This window comes from Micromys minutus (genome assembly GCF_963924665.1).
Source record: "Micromys minutus genome assembly, chromosome: 16".
Classification (NCBI taxonomy): Eukaryota; Metazoa; Chordata; class Mammalia; order Rodentia; family Muridae; genus Micromys; species Micromys minutus.
The window spans coordinates 29,875,565-29,897,310 of record NC_137985.1 but is presented as its reverse complement, the minus strand read 5'-3'; the positions used below and the strand labels follow the sequence as shown (position 1 = coordinate 29,897,310).

The 21,746-nt window shown below is 40.7% G+C and overlaps 1 protein-coding gene and 1 pseudogene across 6 annotated transcripts in view; both read left to right on the top strand.

Moving 5' to 3' along the window:
• FAM118B (family with sequence similarity 118 member B) overlaps positions 1 to 21,746 on the top strand; it is a 45,004-nt gene that overhangs the window by 22,766 nt on the left and 492 nt on the right. Inside the window, exons 2-7 of one of the 5 annotated variants that reach the window (XM_080929786.1) lie at positions 1,111 to 1,203; positions 8,508 to 8,760; positions 13,849 to 14,076; positions 18,167 to 18,295; positions 20,073 to 20,358; positions 21,566 to 21,622. In XM_080929786.1, coding sequence (XP_080785912.1) covers positions 1,111 to 1,203; positions 8,508 to 8,760; positions 13,849 to 14,076; positions 18,167 to 18,295; positions 20,073 to 20,358; positions 21,566 to 21,622 — 1,046 coding nt within the window. Of the gene's footprint in view, positions 1 to 1,110; positions 1,204 to 8,507; positions 8,761 to 13,848; positions 14,077 to 18,166; positions 18,296 to 20,072; positions 20,359 to 21,562; positions 21,623 to 21,746 lie in introns of all 5 variants that reach the window. The other 4 variants (XM_080929785.1, XM_080929789.1, XM_080929787.1 and 1 more) reach the window with 4 other exon arrangements.
• On the top strand, positions 5,557 to 5,987 carry LOC308431314 (small ribosomal subunit protein uS12-like; annotated as a pseudogene). The gene has a single exon. The product of its transcript is annotated as a small ribosomal subunit protein uS12-like (transcript).

Genomic DNA, 21,746 nt, shown 5'->3' with positions numbered 1-21,746 from the left:
GTTTTAACTTGTGTGATTTTATGACTTCTAGTTCCCTAATGACTCTAATATCAAAGAAAAGGTCATTATGTGAAGTGGAATATGGGGTTAAGGAACTTAGCCTTCTGGTTCCAAAAGAAAATTCATCACACAGCTTTAATAAATAATAAAGCTTTCTAATAGTAAAATTACTGCTATAGACAGTAGGGCATAATAACATATCTAGAGCTCTACTTTTATCATCTTCTACACTGTCAGTGTTGAGGTATTACTGCTGGGCCACTGAGGGGGCTCTGTAGGTAGAGGCACTTACTGCTAAGCCTGACAGTCTGAGTTTGATCCCTGGGACCCACATAGTGGAGGAGACTGGACCTCAAAATTTATCCTCTGACCTCTACACATATGCTGAGAGACACCAACATATGCACATTCACACTCAGACACACACACACACACACACACACACACACACACAGGTTGCTGATATCAGACTTTAAATGTCACCAGCTTCTTATTCTATTCTGTGACTCTTGGGCTGGTTTTCCTGCAACTGGTGTTTGTTGTCTTTCACATATCTTTGCTTAGTATCGCTACTGTTTGTCACAGTGGCTTGATTAAAATCTCTTCCTTGTTTAGAGACGTGTACAGCCTTCGAGGAAGCTGTTAAAGAATGTCTAAAAGTGAGCAAATTGTATTCTTGTTGTGTTGCCAAATGTAAATGGTAATTAAGCACTGTTAGCCTACTCAGCTGTGGGTTGTTTCATGTCCTCAGTGGTTCCCAGACCTCCTTGTGTAAATCACGGAGTGATGACCAGCAATTTCACATGAGTTGACAGCTCTGGGTTTTGGTGGGAGATGGAGGAAGGGTTTCTCAGGAACAGAAGCAGTGTGGCAGTGGGGAACACTGACACAGCCAGAGCCAGAGCTGTATTATCCAGGCAACTTCCTTTAGGCTAATTTCACTCCTTACTTATAGTGTGCTTGTTAACTAATAGACTTCTGCTAAGCAGAGGACATCCACAGTACCTTAATTGGGTATATATGACTTATTAAAATGCTTAATGTATGTGCTGTTGTAAATTATGTGCTTTACAGATCTAATCATGGTACATGATGTTTAATCTATTTTAGAAACTGGATGGCTTCTACAGGGAGCCAGGCCCCTGATATAAACAAGATTTTTGGATTCTTCAATGATGGCGAACCCCCCACCAAAAAGCCCAGGTAAACAAGAGAAAGGGAATCAGAGGAATAAAAAGTTACCATTAGTGATACACTATGGTGCTTACCCTGTACCATAGTGTATGACTAGTTAATATGGCCTCCATTTAAAAGACTACATTATTTTTACTTTGGGTTTAACTTATTAAGGTGATTATGTACATAGTTTCAAATTTTTTTCGTTAAAGCTCATAATATCCTACTCCTCAGTGATAATCATTTTCCATTTTTTCTAATCTTGACATCTGTTTTGCTTTGTTTTTAACTGTGATATGGGGTCTTCCTCTATAGCCCAGGCTGGCCTAAAATTCCTGCCTCAGGCTCCCAGATGCCGAGATTGCAGGCATGCCTGTGATAGTACACATTTTAAATATTATGTGTGTTGCTATATGCTGTCTCTAGTAATAGAAAATAAGGACTTCATTTGTGTTTCTGGTTCTTGTCCCTGTCCCATGTTTATCTCAGCATTTGACCAACCAATTCTCAATGTTTACAGTATTGTGTCTTTGTAAGTCCAGCACTCAGGAGATAAAGGCAGAGTCAGGCAGATCCCTGTGAGTTTGAGGCCAGCCTGGTCTACATAGTAAGTTCCAGGATAGCCAGAGCTGCATAATGAGACCCTGTCTTAAAAAACAAAACAAAACAAACCATAAATAGTATTCAGCTCCTAAAGCCAAGCCTAAAGTGTTATGATTATATTTCCCCTTTTTTAAACTTCCTTATTACTAAACGTTGTCTTTGATTTCTTTTTAAGATTTATTTATTTTTATATATTTGAATACACTGTCGTTGACTTCAGACACACCAGAGAAGGAACCAGATCTCATTATAGATGGTTGTGAGCCATCATGTGGTTGCTGGGAATTGAACTTAGGACCTCTGGAAGAGCAGTCAGTGCTCTTAACCACTGAGCCATCTCTCCAGCCCTTGTCTTGATTTTTGTTGTTGTTTTTTTCTGTGTTCCTTTCCTTTTCAAACACTGACAGAAGAATTAGTCTATCATGCTGGAAATGTTCAGAAACTTGCTAGTTTAATTGATTCCGTGGATTTTTACCTCTGGCCTTAGCCCTGCTCTCAGCTCCTTAATCTGCTCTTTATTTTAATATATGCTCCATTTTACTGAAGCATGCTTTCAGGTATGTTCCTTAGTAAGAATACATAGGAAGATAATTGTTGGAGATTAATAAATGTCTTTATCATGTACATACATGCACTTAATGGTATGGTTGAGAATAGAATTTTTAGGTAGGAATTTTTTTTCTTAGACTTTTGCTAATATCTCTAATTTTTTGGTGGTAGAAAAGAGTATTCTAAACCAAGATGGACCCTCTGTTCTGATTAGCAGTTGTTTTAGAAATCAACTTAAAGAGGAACTGATAATTTGGTCACAATTTCAGAGATTTTGGTTTATGGTCTATTGGCTCTGCTGCTTTTAAAATATTGTGAGGTAGAACATCACTCAAACACATGTAGAACAAGTTGCCCACCTTTTGACTGCTGGGAATCACAGATCCAGGGGAGAAGGGTCCAGAAACCAGATAACATTTTCTCAGATCCCATCTTTGTGATAGTCTCCAAGTCGGCCTTGTGACTTAGAGTCTCATTCAATCTCAGTAATGCTCTCAAATTATGAACCCATCAGTGATTAGCCATTGATAAGGCAAGAATCCTTGATTTGTTCACCTTCCAAAAATCCCTTCCCTGAACACTACTGCATTTGGAAACCAACCCTGAACAGTGGGGGTTCCAGACCCAAACTAAAACACCAATGTTTGTATTGTGTGATCTCTTTGGCCTTTCCTCACTAGAATCTTACAAAAATCACATTGCTCTCATTAACAAAAAAATTGTATAATACTGTATTTGTGAAACTAAATATTATATATAGTACCTTTAAGCTACTTTTCTTAATAACTTCATTTTGAACTTCGTTTTCTGTTAACCTGATATTAAAACTTATATTAAGCCTGTCTCTGCCTTTGTATAATTCTTATTCAGATGTTGACCCTTCTGCTATCGGTGTGTCCCAGTTTTCTCTCTTCCTCACATCTCTGTTGGTGATGGGGTCTTTGTCTGTGGCCCATCGTGACTGCTTCGCTCCATCCTTCCTCATCCATGTCCTGAGTGCTCTCATTACTGGATTCTGCCTCTGCCTGGCTCTGGTTTGTTGTCGCTTTGTTCTGTTTTGTTTGTTTTGTTTGGTTTTACTTTCTTAAAGTTTGTTTTTCAGTTTTTCTTATGGATTTTTAAAATTTTCTGTTAGACTTTAAAATTTCTTCCAATTTTGTTGTTACTGTTTTTGTTTTTTGAAGACAGGCTGGCTTACAAATGCAATCTTCCTCCCCTTCCTGCCTTAACCTCCTGAATGATTCCTCTACCTACTAGCATGTTCATATGTACCTCTTATCATGTAGGCTTTGTACAAATCAAGTGACCATAGTTTGTCTATTTATATTTAAGCTACTGAGAAGCAGTTAGGAGTCTATTTGACTATGGATTTAGTCAGGATTCTTTAAAGAAACACAGTGGATAGAATGAATACGTATATGTGTGTGTATGTGTGTATATGTATATATATTATAACTTTTATTGGATATTCTCTGTATTTACATTTCAGATGTTATACTCTTTCCCCCAATCCCATTCCCCCTCCCCATCCCATTGCTTCCATGAAGGTGCTCCCTCTCGCAACCACCCACTCCCACCTCAGCACTTGGCATTCCCCTACACTGGGAAAATGAGCCTTCACTGGACCAAAGGCTTCTCCTCCCATTGGTGCCAGCCAGTGCTATCCTCTGCTGCATATGCAACTAAAGCCATGGGTCCCTCCTTGTGTGCTCTTTGGTTGGTGTTTTAGTCCCTGGGAGCACTGTGGGGGTTGGTTGGTTGATACTGTTCTTTCTATGGGGTTGCAAACCCTTTCAGCTCCTTCAGTCCTTTCTCTAGCTCCTCCATTGGGGTTCCCATGTTCAGACTGAATGGTAGCTGCAAGCATCCTCAACTGTATCAGTGGAGGCTCCTGCCAGTAAGCACTTCTTGGCATCAGCAATCGTGACTGGGTTTGGTGGCTGCATATGAGATGGATTCCCAGGTGAGGCATCTCTGGATGATCTTTTTTTCAGTTCCTTCTCCTCTTATTTGTCCCTGTATTTCCTCCCATTAGTATTTTGTTCTCCCTTCTAAGAAGGACTGAAGCATCCACATTCTGGCCTTCCTTCTTTTTGAGCTTCATAAGGTCTGTGAATTGTTTCTTGGGTATTCCGTGCTTTTTAAGCTAGTATATCTACTTAATCAGTGAGTGCATACCATGTGCGCTCTTTTGTGACTGGATTACCTTATATTTTTTTTAAGGGAGATGTATTATACTGGCTTACATGTGTGATCTGGGTAGTCCAGTGGTGTTACGTCCTACTGGAGAGTCTGAGAACCCAGTAGCTTTTCAGCAGTCTCAGTGTGAGGGGTTCCTGAAATCCACTGGTCTTCAGTCCAGTAGAGGGCAGAAGGAGGTACGTTCTGGTGTCAGTGAAGAACTGCAGTGGTGACAGTCAGCAGGGTGGGAAGGCAGTGCCAACCTCCTTTGTGTTGTCAGGCTGCCACCATAAGGTGCCTCCCACATTTGGGGTGGGTCTTTCCACCTTGAATAACCTGATAAAGAAGTTGCCTTACAGGTGTGCCCAGGGGTTTTTCTCTCCATTGATTGCTGGTTCTGTCACATTGGCAACCAGTATTCATCGCAGTATAAGGATGAGCTTTCCTCTGGAGTGAGTTCTGCAGTTAAGGACCTCTAACTTGTCTAAAGCTGTGGGTCTTTTCTGATGTAATGGTCATTTCCCCCAAAGAGAAGTCCTTTCGTCTTTTGAATGCATGGAGACTGGGCCAAAAGGTTGAAGAATCTTAGTGTCTGGAGGCTTGCCCCAAGGGAGACTGGTTGGAAGTCTTAGATTTCATACAAAGATTCTTTCTTCCCTCCCACCTGGCACTGCACAGTGTTCTCCAGTGCAGTCCTCTGGCTGACTTTCTGAAGACAGACTTTCTGCTGAGTTTAAATGTCACCTGCCTACCCACCTGAACATGTACCTAACATTCCTGAGCTTCTACAGAGGAAATTGGGTTTCCTTACAGAACTTCTAAAATTATGTCTCATGTCTGTCATCTGCTCTGCTGTCATCCTGTCTTACCTTACTCTTCATACACACTGTGGCAGGAAGTTCCAGCTCAGCACTGCCACCAGTAGCTGAGAACTTAGACTTCAGAGACAGTTAAAGCTGCAGGAAAGAATTTCAGGACAAGCAAAGCTTTTACATTTATTAAGACAAGGGATGTTGCTCTTTCTCTCGAGGCCGTAGCGCTGGCAAGATGGGCAAGTGCCGTGGTCTCCATACTGCCTGGAAGCTCCGTAGTCAGCGACGGGACCAGAAGCGGCCAGATAAACAGTACAAGAAAGCCCCTTGGGCACTCCTCTAATGGCCAGTCCATTTGGACGTGCCTCTAATGCAAAGGGAATTGTGCTGGAAAAAGTAGGGGTTGATTCCAAACAGCCAAATTCTGCCATCAGGAAGTGTGTCAGGGTGCAGCTCAGTAAGAATGACAAGAAGATCCCAGTATTGGTGCCCAGTGATGGCTGCTTGAACTTCATTGAGGAAAACGATGAAGTCCTGGTTGCTGGATTTGGTTCAAAAGGTCATTCTGTAGGTGATATTCCTGGAGTCTGCTTTAAGGTTGTTAAAGTAGCCACTGTGCCTCTTTTGGCTCTGTGCAAAAGCAAGAAGGAAAGACCAAAATCATAAAATTCTGAAAGTGGAAACACAGTAATAACTGTTCATATTCTGAAAAAAAAAAAAAAAGACAAGGGATGTTACTTGGTTTTAATTTAGTATGTGGGGTTATGGGAAGGGACTGCTTAGGGAAAGGACAGTACTAACTCAGTGCAGATCCTCAAAAATTGTACTGTGGTATCTTTATAATGGCTATATTTAATGATTCTGTGGCTTTTTATGTTATATTTCTTAGAGTGCAATTTACAATAGAGATTAAAGATTACATAAAACTTAGAAATTAGTGAACTTTGAGTTGTGTGAGGTGGTGTATACCCGGATCCCCACACTGTGAGATGGAGGCAGGAGGATCAGGAGTTTAAGGAACTTCCAGGCTCCTGTGATACTATCTTAAGAATTACTAAAACACACATACATACATTTTGATTTAGAAAAATTAGTTGATTTTACTCAGTTTTCTTCTCTTATTGAAGTTCCTTTTAGATTTGTGTATTATTATGTGCAGTGATGTTTTGCCTGCATGTGTGTCTGTGTGAGAGTTCCAGATCTCTTGAACTGGAGCTACAGTTAGTGATCTGCCATGTGGGTGCTGAGAATTGAACCTGGGTCCTTTGGAAGAGCAGCCAGTGCTCTTAACCACTAAGCCATCTTGTCAGCACCTGAACTACCTTTTTAAAATGAAATTGAAAGGCAGTTTTATTAAGGTCATTTGTCTTGATTTAGGAATGGAAGAGGTATATTACTCTCTAAAGTCAAGATTAAAACCCCCTAATCTTAGTGTGAAGTTAGTTCGTTTGTTGTTTTTAACATCCTTGTCCACCATAACTCTAAGAAAAGAGAATATGGTCTCTACAGGGAATCTTGACTTTATGGTGACCAAATTTCTGACACCCAATCAGATCCTCAAGTGAAAGGTTTTTCCCTCCCATGTCCCCTTGATTTTCCCTCTTTGTCTTGCCTTAATACTATTTTTAAAACTGACTATCAGGGCCACCATGATGACTGCCAATAGCACAAAGCCTGGTGACCTGAGTTCCCCTGGGGTCAACATGTCAAGAAGAGCCTGTTAGCTGTCCTCTGCCATCCATACATGCACTGCGGCATGTGCCCACACATGACACATAAAATAAGCAATGCACAGTTGGGTATTATTATTATTTAGTGGGTTAAGTAGGGATCATAAGGCACAATTGCAAAATTGTTTTCTGAAAGTCTTGTTAAAGTATTTGATGGGTGTGTATATTTACATGTATATTTATGTACCGTTTGCTATGTTTTTGGTTTTGTTCTTTGAGATGGGCTTTCCTTTAGCTGGCCATACATTTCTGACCCTGCTGTCTCTGCCTCCCAAGTTATGTGATTATTGACTTTGGTCATCACATCCAGCTTTCATGGATCATCTTGATTCCTTGTTTTAAAACACACCACATCATGTGCTTCTAATACCTTTTAACAGCTTTTTCCCAGAAGAGGAACTATTTAAATGTGGGCCATCCCTAGTGTTTGTGTGTTTGCAGGTTTTCTCCTTCTTAAATGAGCAGGCGTAGGAGTTGAGAATAGGACAGGCAGTTCTGAGGCTGTTTCCCACGGCTTCAGCACAGATCAGTTTCTACTTGTTGTTCTGTTTGAAGGGGGAGGGGTGAGGCAAATGATGGTTTTACTGTAGTCAGACGGAGGGAGAGGGAGATGAAACGTGCTTGTCCTCATGCTGTCTCACAATAGGACTCTGCTCTGTGACCTGAGAAAGGGCTGTTTGTTGTGACAGAAAACATGAGGCTCCCATCTTCTCAGAACTCTGCTGAGCACCCCCTCCAAGTGATTCATAGAACAAAACCATGCTCAGATTTGTCTCCAGATTTGGCTTTCGTGCTGAATTTTATCTTTGCTTACAAAACTTGGCGTCAAAGTTTCATTGTCTTACTTTTCTCAACAAACAAAATCAACTTGATTTGTATGAAAATACTTTTTTGAGAACTAACATGTCCTCTTGAAATTACTATTGACTTTAAAGTAAAAGTTAGTTGGCAAATAACTTCAGCTGTCATACACTTAAATGTATTGTAATATTAGTGGTTTTCTAGCTAGAGGAGACTTTGAACGAGAAAGTTGGTTTTAAGATTGTTTTTCAAGATTCCTGAAATAATTTATTACTTTGTCTTCCAACAAAAACCAGGATAATATTATTATTATATAATATTTCATATATATAATATAGATATATTATATATATTTCATTTAATTTAATCTGGAGAAGTCTCAGAAATTTGAATCCTCATCTTTACAGCTAAAAATTATAAAGTGTGTGCCTTTAATCCTAGCTCTGGGGAGGAAGAGGCAATTAGCTCTCTGTGAGTTGAAGTCCAGCTTGGTCTACATAGAAAGTTCCAGGCCAGCTAAGACTTAACTCAGAGAGACTTTGACTCAAAAAGCAAACAGCAGGAGTTACAGCTATTGCATAATGAGAGCCAGCCATCGCAGATGCCCCGCCCAAGTCTCCTGGATGCTCTAATCTTTTGGATTTTCCTTTTTCAGGAAGCTGCTTCCAAGTCTGAAAACCAAAAAGCCTCGAGAACTCGTGCTGGTGATTGGAACAGGCATTAGTGCAGCAGTTGCACCGCAGGTCCCAGCCCTGAAGTCCTGGAAGGGGTTAATTCAGGCCTTACTGGATGCTGCTATTGATTTTGATCTTCTAGAAGATGAGGAAAGCAAAAAGTTTCAGAAGTGTCTCCATGAAGACAAGAACCTCGTCCATGTTGCCCATGACCTCATTCAGAAACTCTCCCCTGTGAGTAGTCTGCTGGATGCCGTGGCATGTGACATTTCCTGAAACTGTGATCAGTGTGATTATTCTAGCAGGAATATTTGTTTATTGCTTGTATATTTATAACATTTGGCTCTTCTGGAAAGTAGCTGTTTTTAGAGCCTGTTCAGGGTAATCCGCCTGACCCCATTTCACTGTGATGTGCTGAGAACTTTGTGTGTATGGAGACAAGACTACTGACACACTTGTGCTGTTTTTAGTTTACTTCTTCTATACTCACTATAAAGGATGTCCTAACATCCATGACTTTAAAGAAATATTTGAAAGACTTAAGTTGAGATTTTGTGTTTTGAGAAAGCATCAAATACTGGCCACAACCTGGGTGGTTCCTCGGCATTAGGAGTGTAGGTGTGAGCCCTTGCCAAGCTAGAGAGAACTCTGACTGTGTGATGGATACAGTAAAACCAGTTCTTAGTGTTCTTTCTAGAGGCTGTAAGTCAAAATATCCACAATGAATTTTATCAAACTAAGCTATCTAACTTTATCCAAAGAACCTAATTGTCTTTCTTGATTCACCTTAAAATTTTCTTGAAAATTAGGATTCACTTATGCTAACTAATATAGCCTTCCAGCTTGTGAATGTTAGCAGGACTGTGCATCCTTCTCTCACTGTTGTCTTCTCTCAGATAACACACACTATCCTCCAGTTTGTCTTACCTAACAGTATACAGTGGCGATCTTCCCATCCCATTCTCCTGTACATAGTCTGTAAGTCAGTGTTTTCACTACAGCCAAATTCCTAGTTGGCTTAAAGAAGGGGGGTGGTTAGCTATCCCCATTGTTTCATCCTTGTGGTGAGATCATGACAGGAACATGCAGTATAACAGAAATACTTTAAAAGCTAAAGGAAAGGGCCAGGGCCCCCAGAATCATCATCTAGGATGCACCCCAATGGCCCAAGGACTTCTCACTTGGTTCTACAATTCCTTTTTTTTTTTTAAAGATTTATTCATTCATTTAATATAATATGAGATCACTGTTGCTTCAGACACACCAGAAGAGAGCATCAGATCCCATTACAGATGGTTGTGAGCCACGATGTGGTTGCTGGGAATTGAACTCAGGTCCTCTGGAAGAACAGTCAGTGCTCTTAACCTCTGAGCCATTTCTCCAGCCCAGTTCTACAATTTCTTAATGGCACAACTTTTGTTTTCACATCTTTGATACTTTGGGCTTTGAGGGTACATTAAAGATGCAAATGATAGGTTATGGTCCTGGGCAATACCAGTGCTCCATTTGTGGATTGGTCGTCTGTTGCTATTGGAGATAACAAAGCAGTGATAGGTTTGTATATGTCATTTTATCTGATTGCAGTTATATCTACAGGACTCCATCCAAGAAATGGAATGGCTGCTGCATGTTAGGTTGGGTAAATAGACTTGTAAATTTGATGAAATAAAAGAGCATTATGTTTCCTTAATAATCTGGTACTAGCATTTAGTAGTAGTTGACTGTTGTGTGTAGTGACAAAGTAACTAGAGTTAATACTCATCACGTTTTAGTTAGGGGTAGATTTTTAAAATTTGAGTTTTACTTACATGTCTGTATGTAAACTTAGTGTGTGGTGGGGGCTATGGAAGTCAGAAGAGGGCATCAGATCCCTTGGCACTGGAGTTACAGATGATTACAAACTACCATTTGGATGATGGAAATCTAACCTTCATCCTCTGGGAGAGCAAGTGTTTTTAATAACTGAGCTATCTCTCCAGCTCCCTCTTCACTGTTTTTGGTCAGGTTATTAAATTAATTAAGTAGAATTAGAATCTCCTATTGGCTGCCTGTGTGCCATAGTGTGATATAATTATGTTATTGCATAATGAAACTAGATAAACTTTGGAGGCTATGACCTACATTCTTAGCCAAATAAGTTATAGGTCCCTCCATAGTTTACACACTAGGGAAGAATCCCTTTCGCTGCTGACAGCAGAGCCAGTAAGAAGCCTGTGCTGTGTAGTAGAGCAGTGTAGAACCATAATGGACAGAGCCCATTAAACTATGGCTTGTGTCCAGCAGGCATAGTTTTAACTGTGTTCTAATGTTTACACTGAGGAAATAGCACTTATCTGGTAAGTAATGACCTAAAAAAATGGTTATTTTATAAGATGCTGTGTCACATTAGGAAAGGAGCATTGACTTGTGTTTATGTATCTCCTTAAGTGATTCCATAGAAAGTTAAACATTTCAATATTGATAGACAAGGAACCCTGGAAAGTATAGGAGACGACTTTGAGGGAACCTAGAAGAGGCTGTCTATTCCAAGGAGCTTGAACTCCTGGTAGCTAGATGCAACAGCTTCAATAGGAACCATGCATGCTGGCTTGCACCAGTAGCCCTAGTTTCTCTGGATGCTGAGGGAGGAAGATCATTTGAGTCTAGGAGTTCAAGGTCAACTTGAGTAATGTAGCCGTTCTTCCTCTGAGCTTATCTGATGGTATAACGTCAAGAATAGAGTAGGGATCAGATGTTTGCTAAAATACTTCACCTAGTTACTTTCTTTTGTCTCGGGTTATAAAACCAACTCCTCACCTGAAGTTAGCATTATATTTCCTCAGTTCTTGGGGATATATATTCATTCATTGTTTAACAATGGTATGCATTCGGAGAAACCTATTATAGGCCTTTTTGCTGCTTTGCAAGCTTGTAAGTGAACTTAGGCAAATCAGTATAAGTGTGATATCACTTAGATGAGAAGCTGTACATGTATCGTTGCTACGCAGCAGAAATCTTATTTACATACACCCTGAGTGAAGCTAGAAAGGTAATCAACATACAGGTTTAATGGATTGTTTCAAATTGATTTGTGGTTAGTATTATTTGAGATTTTTCTTTTTTTGAGATAGGGTTTCTATCTTAGAACTTACTATACAGACCAGTCTGGCTTCAAACTCACAGAATTATGCCTCTTGAATGCTGGGATTGAAAATGTATACCACTACACCTGGTTCTTTTTCTCTTTTCTTTCTTTTTCTTTTTTTTTTTATGTGTTTGAATGTTTGCCTGCTTGTATGTTATATGTACCACATGTATGCCTGGTGTTGGTGGAGGGCATTGGATCTGCTAGAGCTACAGATACAGGTAGTTCCAAGCCACCTGATGTGGCTTCTGGGAACTGAGTTCAGGTTCTTATAACCACTTAGCTGTCTCTCTAGTCCAGCTGGTGTTTATTTTTAACTGTGCACATGTGAGTGTTAGTGCTTGTGGAGCACAGGAGAAGGTGCCCAAGTCCTTGGAACTGGAGCTACAGGCAGCTGTGAGCCACCTGGCCTGGGTACTGGAAACCAAACTTAGGTCCTCTGTTTAACCTTGGAACCATCTTTCCAGTCCAAAGCTCTGGGTTCATCCCCAGCACTGTAAAAACAAAAACAAACAACAGTTGCAAAATTCAAGTTTTTTAATTATGAGATTTTAAATCTACTCATAATTTTGTCATGTAATAGGTATTCTTTATGCAAGCCTATACACAGATTGCTTAATTAGGTCAGGGAAGAACACTACAAGGAAATATTACATGTGGTTTTTAAATTAAACAGCCATAAGCAGCCAAGTATGGGATTTAGAAAAAAGAGCTGCTAGTTGGATATACAGGCAGTTCAAGTGCCTGTAACCTAGCACTTGGGGCTAAAGCCAGAGGATCATGGGTTTGAGACCAGTGTCAGTCAACTATATAATGAGTTCAAGCTAGCATGGTGTCTCAGTCAAGGTTTCTATTCCTGCACAAAACATCATTACCAAGTAAGTTAGGAAGAAAAGGGTTTATTCAGCTTACACTTCCACATTGCTGTTCATCACCAAAGTAAGTCAGGACTGAAACTCAAGCAGGTCAGGAAGCAGGAGCTGATACAGAGGCCATGGAGGAATGTTTCTTACTGGCTTGCTTCCCCTGGCTTGCTCAGCCTGCTTTTTTTATAGAATCCAGGTCTACCAGCTCAGGGATGGCACCACCCACAATGGGTTGGGCCCTCCCCCCTTGATTACTAGTTGAGAAAATGCCTTACAGCTAGCTGGTTCTCATGGAGTCATTTCCTCAACTGAGGCTCCTTTCTCTGTGATAACCCCAGCTTGTGTCAAATTGACACAAAACCAGCCATTACACATGGCTGCATATTGTTCCCCTATATGCCCCTCGTGGCTTTATCAGCCTTCTTTTTCTTTCTTCTTTCCTTCCTTCTTTTTGTTTTTTTTTTTTTTTTTTTTTTTTTCTATTTATTTAGTTTTTGTTTTGTTTTCAGGTTTTTCTTTTTTTCTTTTCTTTTTTTTTTTTTTTGGAGACTGTCTCTCTGTAGTCTTGGCTAGAGAAGCCAAGTGTAGAACACTACACTGAGTATCACTGCTTCCCCCCCACCACACACACCTTCCCAATCAGTCATTAATCAAGAAAATGCCCTACAGATTTGCCTATAGACAATCTAATGGAGTTTTTGTTTTTTTTACTCAATTGATCTGTTTTCCCAAACAAGTCTAGCTTGTGTCTACTTGCCAAAAAAACCAACTAGCAGACCCTCTTACAGATAAAGGAAGAAGGGAAGAAAGGAAGAATATTAAAGCACAGTAGGTCTGAGTGTTGCCTTCTTACCAGAGGCCTGATTTGAGGGTAATTGCTACTTTGCTACCCTCATCCTTTGGTCCTGATTTCTTGCCCATTTGCTTATTTTAATAAAATGGTAAATTAGAAGCTGGGCATGGTAGCACACATGAAATCCCAGCACTTGGAAGGCATAGACAGGAAGATCACTGAGAGAGTGAGGCCAGCTTGGGCCTACAAAGTGAATCTCCGCCAGCCAGGAGTCCACAGCAAGACCCTTTCACTAGTTCTAAAATGCCTGTTTAAAAAGCCTGTGCTTATTTGCATTTGATGAGGTAGTATTGATCACTTTTCATTTGCTAGGCATTGGATTTGGCATGTGCTACGCTGTTTTCTTTATTACAATGAGAGTGATGATGTTTTGAGTATAAAGTATTGAAAATGTGTAATTCTGTAACTGAAACAAGTTAACAAAGCAATTTGAATTGGGTTCTGTTTTGCTTTGTCTTCCAAATCTCCCATACCTGCAGCGAACCAGTAATGTTCGATCCACATTTTTCAAAGACTGTTTATATGAAGTATTTGATGACCTGGAATCAAAGATGGAAGATTCTGGAAAACAACTCCTTCAGTCTGTTCTCCATCTGATGGAAAATGGAGCCCTAGTATTAACTACAAATTTTGATAATCTCCTAGAACTATATGCAGCTGACCAGGGAAAACAGCTTGAATCCCTTGACCTTACTGATGAGAAAAAGGTAAAAGGTTACCCAGTAACTTCAGGGTAGTGGTTTGTGTCTTCCTCAGAACAGCTGCCTTCTGGGTCAGTATGTCAGTATTTATGCAGCAGGGGTGTTTTCTAGTTACTTTTCACATTGCTATGACCAAAATACCCAACAGAAACAACCTAAAGGAGGAAAGGCTTGTTTGCACTATTTCATGGAGTTTTGGGCCTCACAGAGAAAAGCACAGTGGAGAGCCTCCCTTTCGTGGTGGGAGCTAAGAGTGGACCATAGTGGGACCAGGTTATAACTGCATAAATCTCTCCCCTACTGATCTGTTTTTACTGGCAAGACCCCACCTTCAAAAATTGCATTATTTTGGGGACCACATTCAAACCATAAACCTATGGCAGAGATTTTAGTTAAATAGTAATAGTGAGAAAGGAAGCTGCTTTTTCCTGCTTGCACTTTAGGGGCTGGTTGTGTTTTGAAATAAAATAAGTATACAATAAAATACAAAGATTTTTAGTTATGAGTATTGACGATTTTTTTCTGATCATAGGGTGGAATTGGTTGTTTGAAAGACTGGAGCAGTGGTTCAGTTAGTGATAAGCTTAGCACAGGGAGTGCACTATTAGTGGCTTTGTTGGAGGAAGTGTGTCACTATGGACTGGGCAGTGAGACTCTCCTAACCCCTTGAGAGCCAGACTTCTAGCAGCCTTCAGATGAAGATGTAGAACTCTCAGCCCCTCCTGCACCATGTCTACCTGTATGCTGCCATGCTCCTGCCTTGATAATAATTGACTGAACCTCTGAACCTGTAAGCCAGCCCCAATTAAATGCTCTCCTTATAAGAGTTGTCTTGGTCATTGTGTCTGTTCACAGCAGTAACACCTTAAGTAAGACAGAAATTAGTACCAGACACTGAGTGAGGTATTGCTGTGATAGGCCTGACCATAGTTTTCTTTGGAAGAATTTGGATTTGGGGACTTTATTTGGAAAGCCATGGAATGTTTTAAATGGGGCTTAATAAGGCATTCTACTAGGAATATGGAAGACGTTGGTGCTAAGGGTAACTTGAACTGTGTAGGCCTGCTGGCCCCAGAGGTGTCAGTAGAGCAGAATGTTAGTATGTGGCCTACAGATGTTTTTGTGATATTTTGGTGAAGAACATGGCTGCTTTTTGCCATTGTTTGAAGAGTCTGCCTGAGGCTAAGGTGATGAGATTTAGGTTAATTGCTTTGACAAAGAAAGTCTCAATACAGCCTGGTATACATTCTGTTGTATGGTTTTTAAAGTTCACTCTTATGAAGAAAATTTTAATGAAAAGGTGAAAGACTGAGAAAGGAGAAATATAAAGTGTATGGTTCAGGTAATATATGGGCACCAGGAAGTGAAATGGAGCTGAATTCTATATTCAAGGAGAAAAACATGTGACTTTGGAGCAAGATTCTACTCAGCTGAAGCTTAGCCCCAGGGTATATGCCTTTAGTCCCAGGAGACAAAGTCTCTCTGAGTTCAAGACCAGCCTGGGCATGTTCTAGGTGAAGAAAAGCTTAAGTATAGGCTTGGTGATAGACACCTTTAATCCCAGCATTCAGGAGACAGAGCCATGCAGATCTCTGAATTCAAGATCAGTCTACAGGATAGCCAAGTTTAGGCAGTGAAGAAGTTGGAAAACATAAAGGTGTAATGGAATGGAGGGGGCATTTTCCACCCCCAGAAAGCAGCAGAACTTGGCAGCCTTGGCCATGTGGCTCTGGCTTTAGAGTCTAGAATAGAAGGGACCACTGGGACAATTGATGCTTGTTAGCTGGAGCTAAGAAATTAGCAGTGATTAAAGAGACGGTGATCACTGTGGTGAAATCTTCTGGAAAGCATTTTCTGAGATCACAAAGAAGCTGTGTTCCAGAGATAGCCAAGGTTGTACCTCATGTTGCAGCTGGACTTGGTAATGTGTAAGAGTGACTCAGGTGGTACTGGTTTTGAAGGCATGAAGGACTCATGAAGAACAGCTGAGGCTCGGCAATGTGAGAGGCCAGGGAAGGCCATTGGTGAAGGTGCAGCCTTAATTGCAGTTGACAGTGCAGAACTGAAGGGGTCATGCAAAGTGTTGAGGTTTGGGACCACCAGAGGAGTCTGAGAGGCTGTTAATGAAGTCTCATTGCAGCAGACGACTGAACCTAGTGTATTGGAGATGTCAGTACCATGGGATGACCAACAAGAACAGCATCAGCATTGGAGTGGAGGCAACCAGAGCCTGGAGTGCTACAGTGGGCAGAGCTGGAGAGCTGGAGCCCTTTGAAAAGCCTAGAAGATCATGTGTGGATCTCAGACACTGAACAAGAAGCTGTGAAGCTGATGTTGACTTGGAGACCCCAAGATGTTAGAGGTGCTAGAGCTGTGAGATACCTGTCGAGGAAAGCTGCTAATAGGGATTAGAACCAGCCAGGAGAAAGAAATTTGTTGCAGTCAACAAAGTTGAAAAAAAAGTTGGAGATCTGAAGACTAGTTTGACATCAAACTTGGAGATGCAGAGTTTGGAGTTTACCCAGTTTCTGTTTTGCTTTAGGGATTACAGTTAAGTGGTTGGATGACTCTCAGAAGAGACTTTGAACTTTGAACATTGTTGAGACTGCTATGGACTATGGAGACTTTGGAGGCTGGACTAAATGTATTTTTTTATTATGTTATGGCTAGATATGGCCCGCATAGACTCAGGTGTTGAACAAGCCAGGGAGCGGAATGTAGTTATTTGAATATGCTTAGCACAGGGCATAGTGGCACTATTAGGATGTGTGGTCTTGTTGGAGGAAGTGTGTCACTGTGGGGGTGGGCAATGAGATCCTCCTCTAACCACATAAGAACCAGTCTTCTCCTTGCGGCCTTCAGATGAAGATGTAGAACTCTCAGCTCCTCTTGCACCATGCCTGCCTGAATGTTGCCATGATTCAATAATGGACTGAACCTCTGAACCTGTAAGCAAGTCCCAATTAAACCTCCTTATAAAAGTTGCCTTGGTCATGGTGTCTGTTCACAGCAGTAAAACCCTGACTAAGACAGTTGGTAAAGTGCTTGCCTTAGAAGTACAAGGTACCTGGGCTTGCAGGTCAGATATTTAAGCAAACTTTGGGAGTTCAAGCCAGTGAGTCAAAAATCCTATCTCAAAAAATTTAAAAGAAAAATGGGGAGAGCTGTGAGATGGTTCGGTGTATACTTAGCCACCAAGCCCAGTGACCTCAGTCCAATCCCTAGGACCTACATGGTGGAAGGAGAGAACTGATTTTTGCAAATTGTCCTCTGATCTCTACATGTGCACAATGATACACCACACAGACACACAGACACACAGACACACACACACACACACACACACACACACGAATAAGTGTGAAAGATGTTAATGAAGGGATGACTATCTTAAGGTCATTTGCCCTGCTCTGTGATTTTGTAGTTTTCATTGTTTTGTCTCCTTGGAACCTGCTTCTGTGGGTGTAGTTCATGCCCAGCTGAATAGTCTGTAAGTGGTTCCCCCAGTGCCATAGGCATGCCTTTGCTAGGGTAGTAGCTGGAATACTATAGATTGCGATTGAGCCAGGTGTGATGGTGAATTGCTGTAATCTCAGGTGAGAAGATTAAAAGTTGAAGGCCAGCCTGGATTAAATACTGAGCAAAAAAGAATGAAAATAGCTGGGCATAATGGTATACACTTTTAATCCCAGCACTCGGGAGGCAGAGGCAGGTGGATCTCCTATGTTTGAGGCCAGCCTGGAAAATAAGAGTTCCAGGACAGCGGGGCTTCAGCAGAAAGATCCTATGGGGGTAGGGAAGTGGGAGGAGGGTTGTACCACAGCTTGAACCATCACCCATGGAAACTATCACTATTCTTCAAATGGTGTCAGATTCTAGTTTCTGATCGTAATTTTCAAAGAGAAGTCACTAAACTTGCTGCCATCATTCCTGACAGTCATAGCATAGGAAATCAGACACGTGAGGTTTTTGAGTTCTTGTCCTTTGATTCCTTGAAGCTGTAGTTATGTCAGAAATCTAGTCTTCAAGCATCCTCTTACACACTTTGAAGCAAGTACCACCCTAGTTAAATACATGCTGTGTATGTATTGTGCAGGTCCTGGAGTGGGCTCAGGAGAAGCGGAAGCTAAGTGTGCTGCACATCCATGGGGTCTATACCAATCCTAGTGGCATTGTACTCCACCCAGCCGGATATCAGAATGTGCTCAGGAACACTGAAGTTATGGTAAGTACTACTGGGCTGGACTCTGGAAGTCACTCCTGAAGACATTCTAAAGCAAATTCTAAGTATTAATTAACAGGACATTTACTTTTCAAAACTGCTAGAGGGCCAGACCTTTCTCCCTTGTCTTTTAGCACTTGGATGTGCATACCATCCTGGGGAGCTCAGAAACCTTGGGTGTCAGATCTTCGGACTGGTAAACAAGCAGTAGATGGCACTCCCTCATTGGCATCACCTTCACATGCCAAGAATGCATTAGTCTCCTTCATCATTTGGCTTCTTAATAAGTCTATGCCCAAAGTAATTTAAGCAGCTTTTTAAAAAACCTATTACAGTTGAATCATACATAGGTTATAAAAAGACTGTTTGCTTACACCTGACTATACTTGGAAATATTGAAGAACAATTTGATTAGGATGACAAAGTGGAGATTTTCTTCTTTGGATTTGCTGATCTTTGCGTTTCAAGTTCTGGACTTGTTCTCGTACATGTACATGTTTAAACCAGAAACACTTCTTTGGTCCAGCTCAGTGCTAGAGGTTTTCAGGACAGGGTCACACAAGTATTTACAAGCCATGCCCAGAGAAAGCCCAGGAAGTGTGACGCTTTCTGAAGGGCTTTATCCTTTCCTGAAATCTAATATAACTATGACCATCATGGATACTGAGGCAAAATCTTTTCTTATGTTTCTGTGTGTGCATACTATATGTACATAAGTACAGTGGTATGTTAAGTAACCAGAGTTGCTTTGATCATATCTAATGATAGAATTATGTTTTCTGATGATCAGTGGTTCTGATCAGGCCAATAAAGAACAAGTTCGAAGGCTGGCAAGATTGTTCAGTGGGCACAGCACTTGCCACACAATGTGAGAAGCTTAGTTGTAGCCCTAGCACTGACATAGACGCCAAGGACAGTGGCATGCTGTCTAGTTAGGGCTCAAATAAGAGACCTGCCTCAGTATAAAGTGGAGAGCAATAGAAAAAAAGTTCCCATCATCAAGTTCTGACCTCCCCATATTAAATGTAACATGCACATACACATATATACTCAAAAAATAAAGCTTTAAAATTAGTAAATTTTGACCAGAAAGTAGAAAAGAGGTAAAATACATCAAAGACTCATTGATTGTCTAGTTACCCAAGAACATAAGGGATGAACTGTTTAAAAGACCTACAGAAGGACTAGAAAGGTGGTTCAGTGGGTTAAGTATTTGTGCAAGCCTTGCAGTCTGACCTCAATCCCTGGAACCCATGTAAAGATGGGAAGGAGAGAAATGACTTTATAGTTGTTCTGATGTCCATATTCTACTCTATGGTATACACACTCATCTACATGCACCATACATACAGAATAATATTTTCTTTAAAAAGAAAACTTTCAGAAGAATGTTAGGTAAAAAGTACAATCTAGACCAATACTCAAATAATAATAACTAAGAAATAAAACCTTGTGATGTCTTTCCCTCTTAAATCTTGATCACTGGGTCACTGCAGTCTGCTAAATGACAAAATGTTGACTTTTTAAAAAAAGATTTACTTATTCTATATAAGTACACTGTAGCTATCTTGAGACACAGCAGAAGAAGCCATCAGATTTCATTACAGATTTGTGAGCCACTAAGTGGTTGTCTGGATTTGAACTCAGGACCTCTGAAAGAGCAGTCAGTGCTCTTAACCACTGATCCATCTCTCCAGTCCCCATCTGTTGACTCTTTGCTTAAGCCATATCATGTGTCTGTCTTCTGAGTCATTAACATGTTGTTTTCTTTTTCTTGAAGAGAGAGATTCAGAAACTCTATGAAAACAAGTCATTTCTTTTCTTGGGTTGTGGCTGGACGGTGGACGACACCACTTTTCAGGCCCTGTTCCTAGAAGCTGTCAAGCATAAATCTGACCTAGAGCATTTTATGTTGGTTCGGAGAGGAGATGTAGATGAATTCAAGAAACTTCGAGAAAACATGTTGGACAAGGGAATTAAGGTCATCTCCTATGGAAATGACTATGCTGATCTTCCAGAATATTTCAAGCGACTGACATGTGAGATCTCCACAAGAGGCAGATCAGGTAAGGGAAGGAAAAAGAGCAGCAACCCTTTGTTTGTGATGAATAAAATCACTACTAAGATCAGGAATTTGTAGTGTACGACCAGTTTGGGAAGGGGTAAAAATGCCATTTTGATAATGGGGAAAGAAAGAAAAACATGTCAGGATTCTTATCTTCAGGTCAACCTTCCTCAGCAGGTAAAAGCTTGACTACCTGAATTCAGTCTCTTCACCTACTTGGGAAAGTAATCCTAAAAGTGGTCCTTTGACTACCATACATGTGCTGTGGCTTATAAAGATGCTTAGTTCAAGCGAGATACAATTAAGATTTAGATTTCAAAATGGAGATAAATGACCATTCAGCCTTGGCTAAGTTTATCATGAAATTGTCCTCATGTATATATCAAAAGTCTCAAAACCTTTTGTTTCAAAAATTCTGCTATAATTTATCCTATAAGAAACTTTTCCTGAAGAAATGTGTTTGTACATGCTGTTTAAGATATCAAGTGAACAAACCATGGTGGTACTTACTTCATAGTATAATCTCAGCACTTAGAAGTCTTTAAGGCTGGAGGATCAAAAGGGCAAAGGCCAGGTTGGGTACCACAGCAAGATCCCAGCTTGGTGGAGGTGGGGGATGGGGGTGTCTGGGGTATAGTCATTCTGACTCACCAAACAATTCTAAAGAAATGTTCTTGTTGTTTCATACTGTTGTTAAAGAACTTGGTTTTGTTGGGTTTTGGGGAGTGGGGTAGGAAGATGTTGTTCTTGTTTGTTTTGATTGATACAGGGACTCAATGTAGCTTTGTTGGCCTAGCAGTTGCTGTGTAGATCAGGCTGTCCTCAGAGATCTACCTGCTTCTGGCTGAGTGCCAGCTTTGAATTCAATTCCAGGTTGGCCTCAAACTTTGAATCCTCCTGTTTGAACTGTGCAGTTAGAGCGATTATAAACATGCCCACTATGCCTCACCTGCTTCAAGCTTTATATTTAACTTATTATTTTGTGGTCACTGGTATATTGCCTACATGTGTGTCTGTGTAAGTACCAAAAGTCCTGGAACTGGACTTCACAGGCAGGTGTGGGCTGCTATGTGGGTTTCACGACCTGAATTCTATTCCTGCAATCCACATAGTGGAGAACACAAATGTTCAAGTTGTCTGACTTATTGATTTTTTTGGAGTTTCAGCTTCTTCATCTAATGCCTATATCAATATTCTGGTTTTAGCAGGGATGGCAAGAGAAGGCCAGCTAAATGGTTCATCTGCAACACATGATGAAATAAGAGGTATACCACTTTCTATTCTGTCAGTCACAGAAAAATCTCCTAAACTTTGATTGTAGGAAATCATAATCTGCCTCTCCTGATTTGAGATTCTCTGAATTTGCTTTTTCTGAAAAGTTAAGACTGA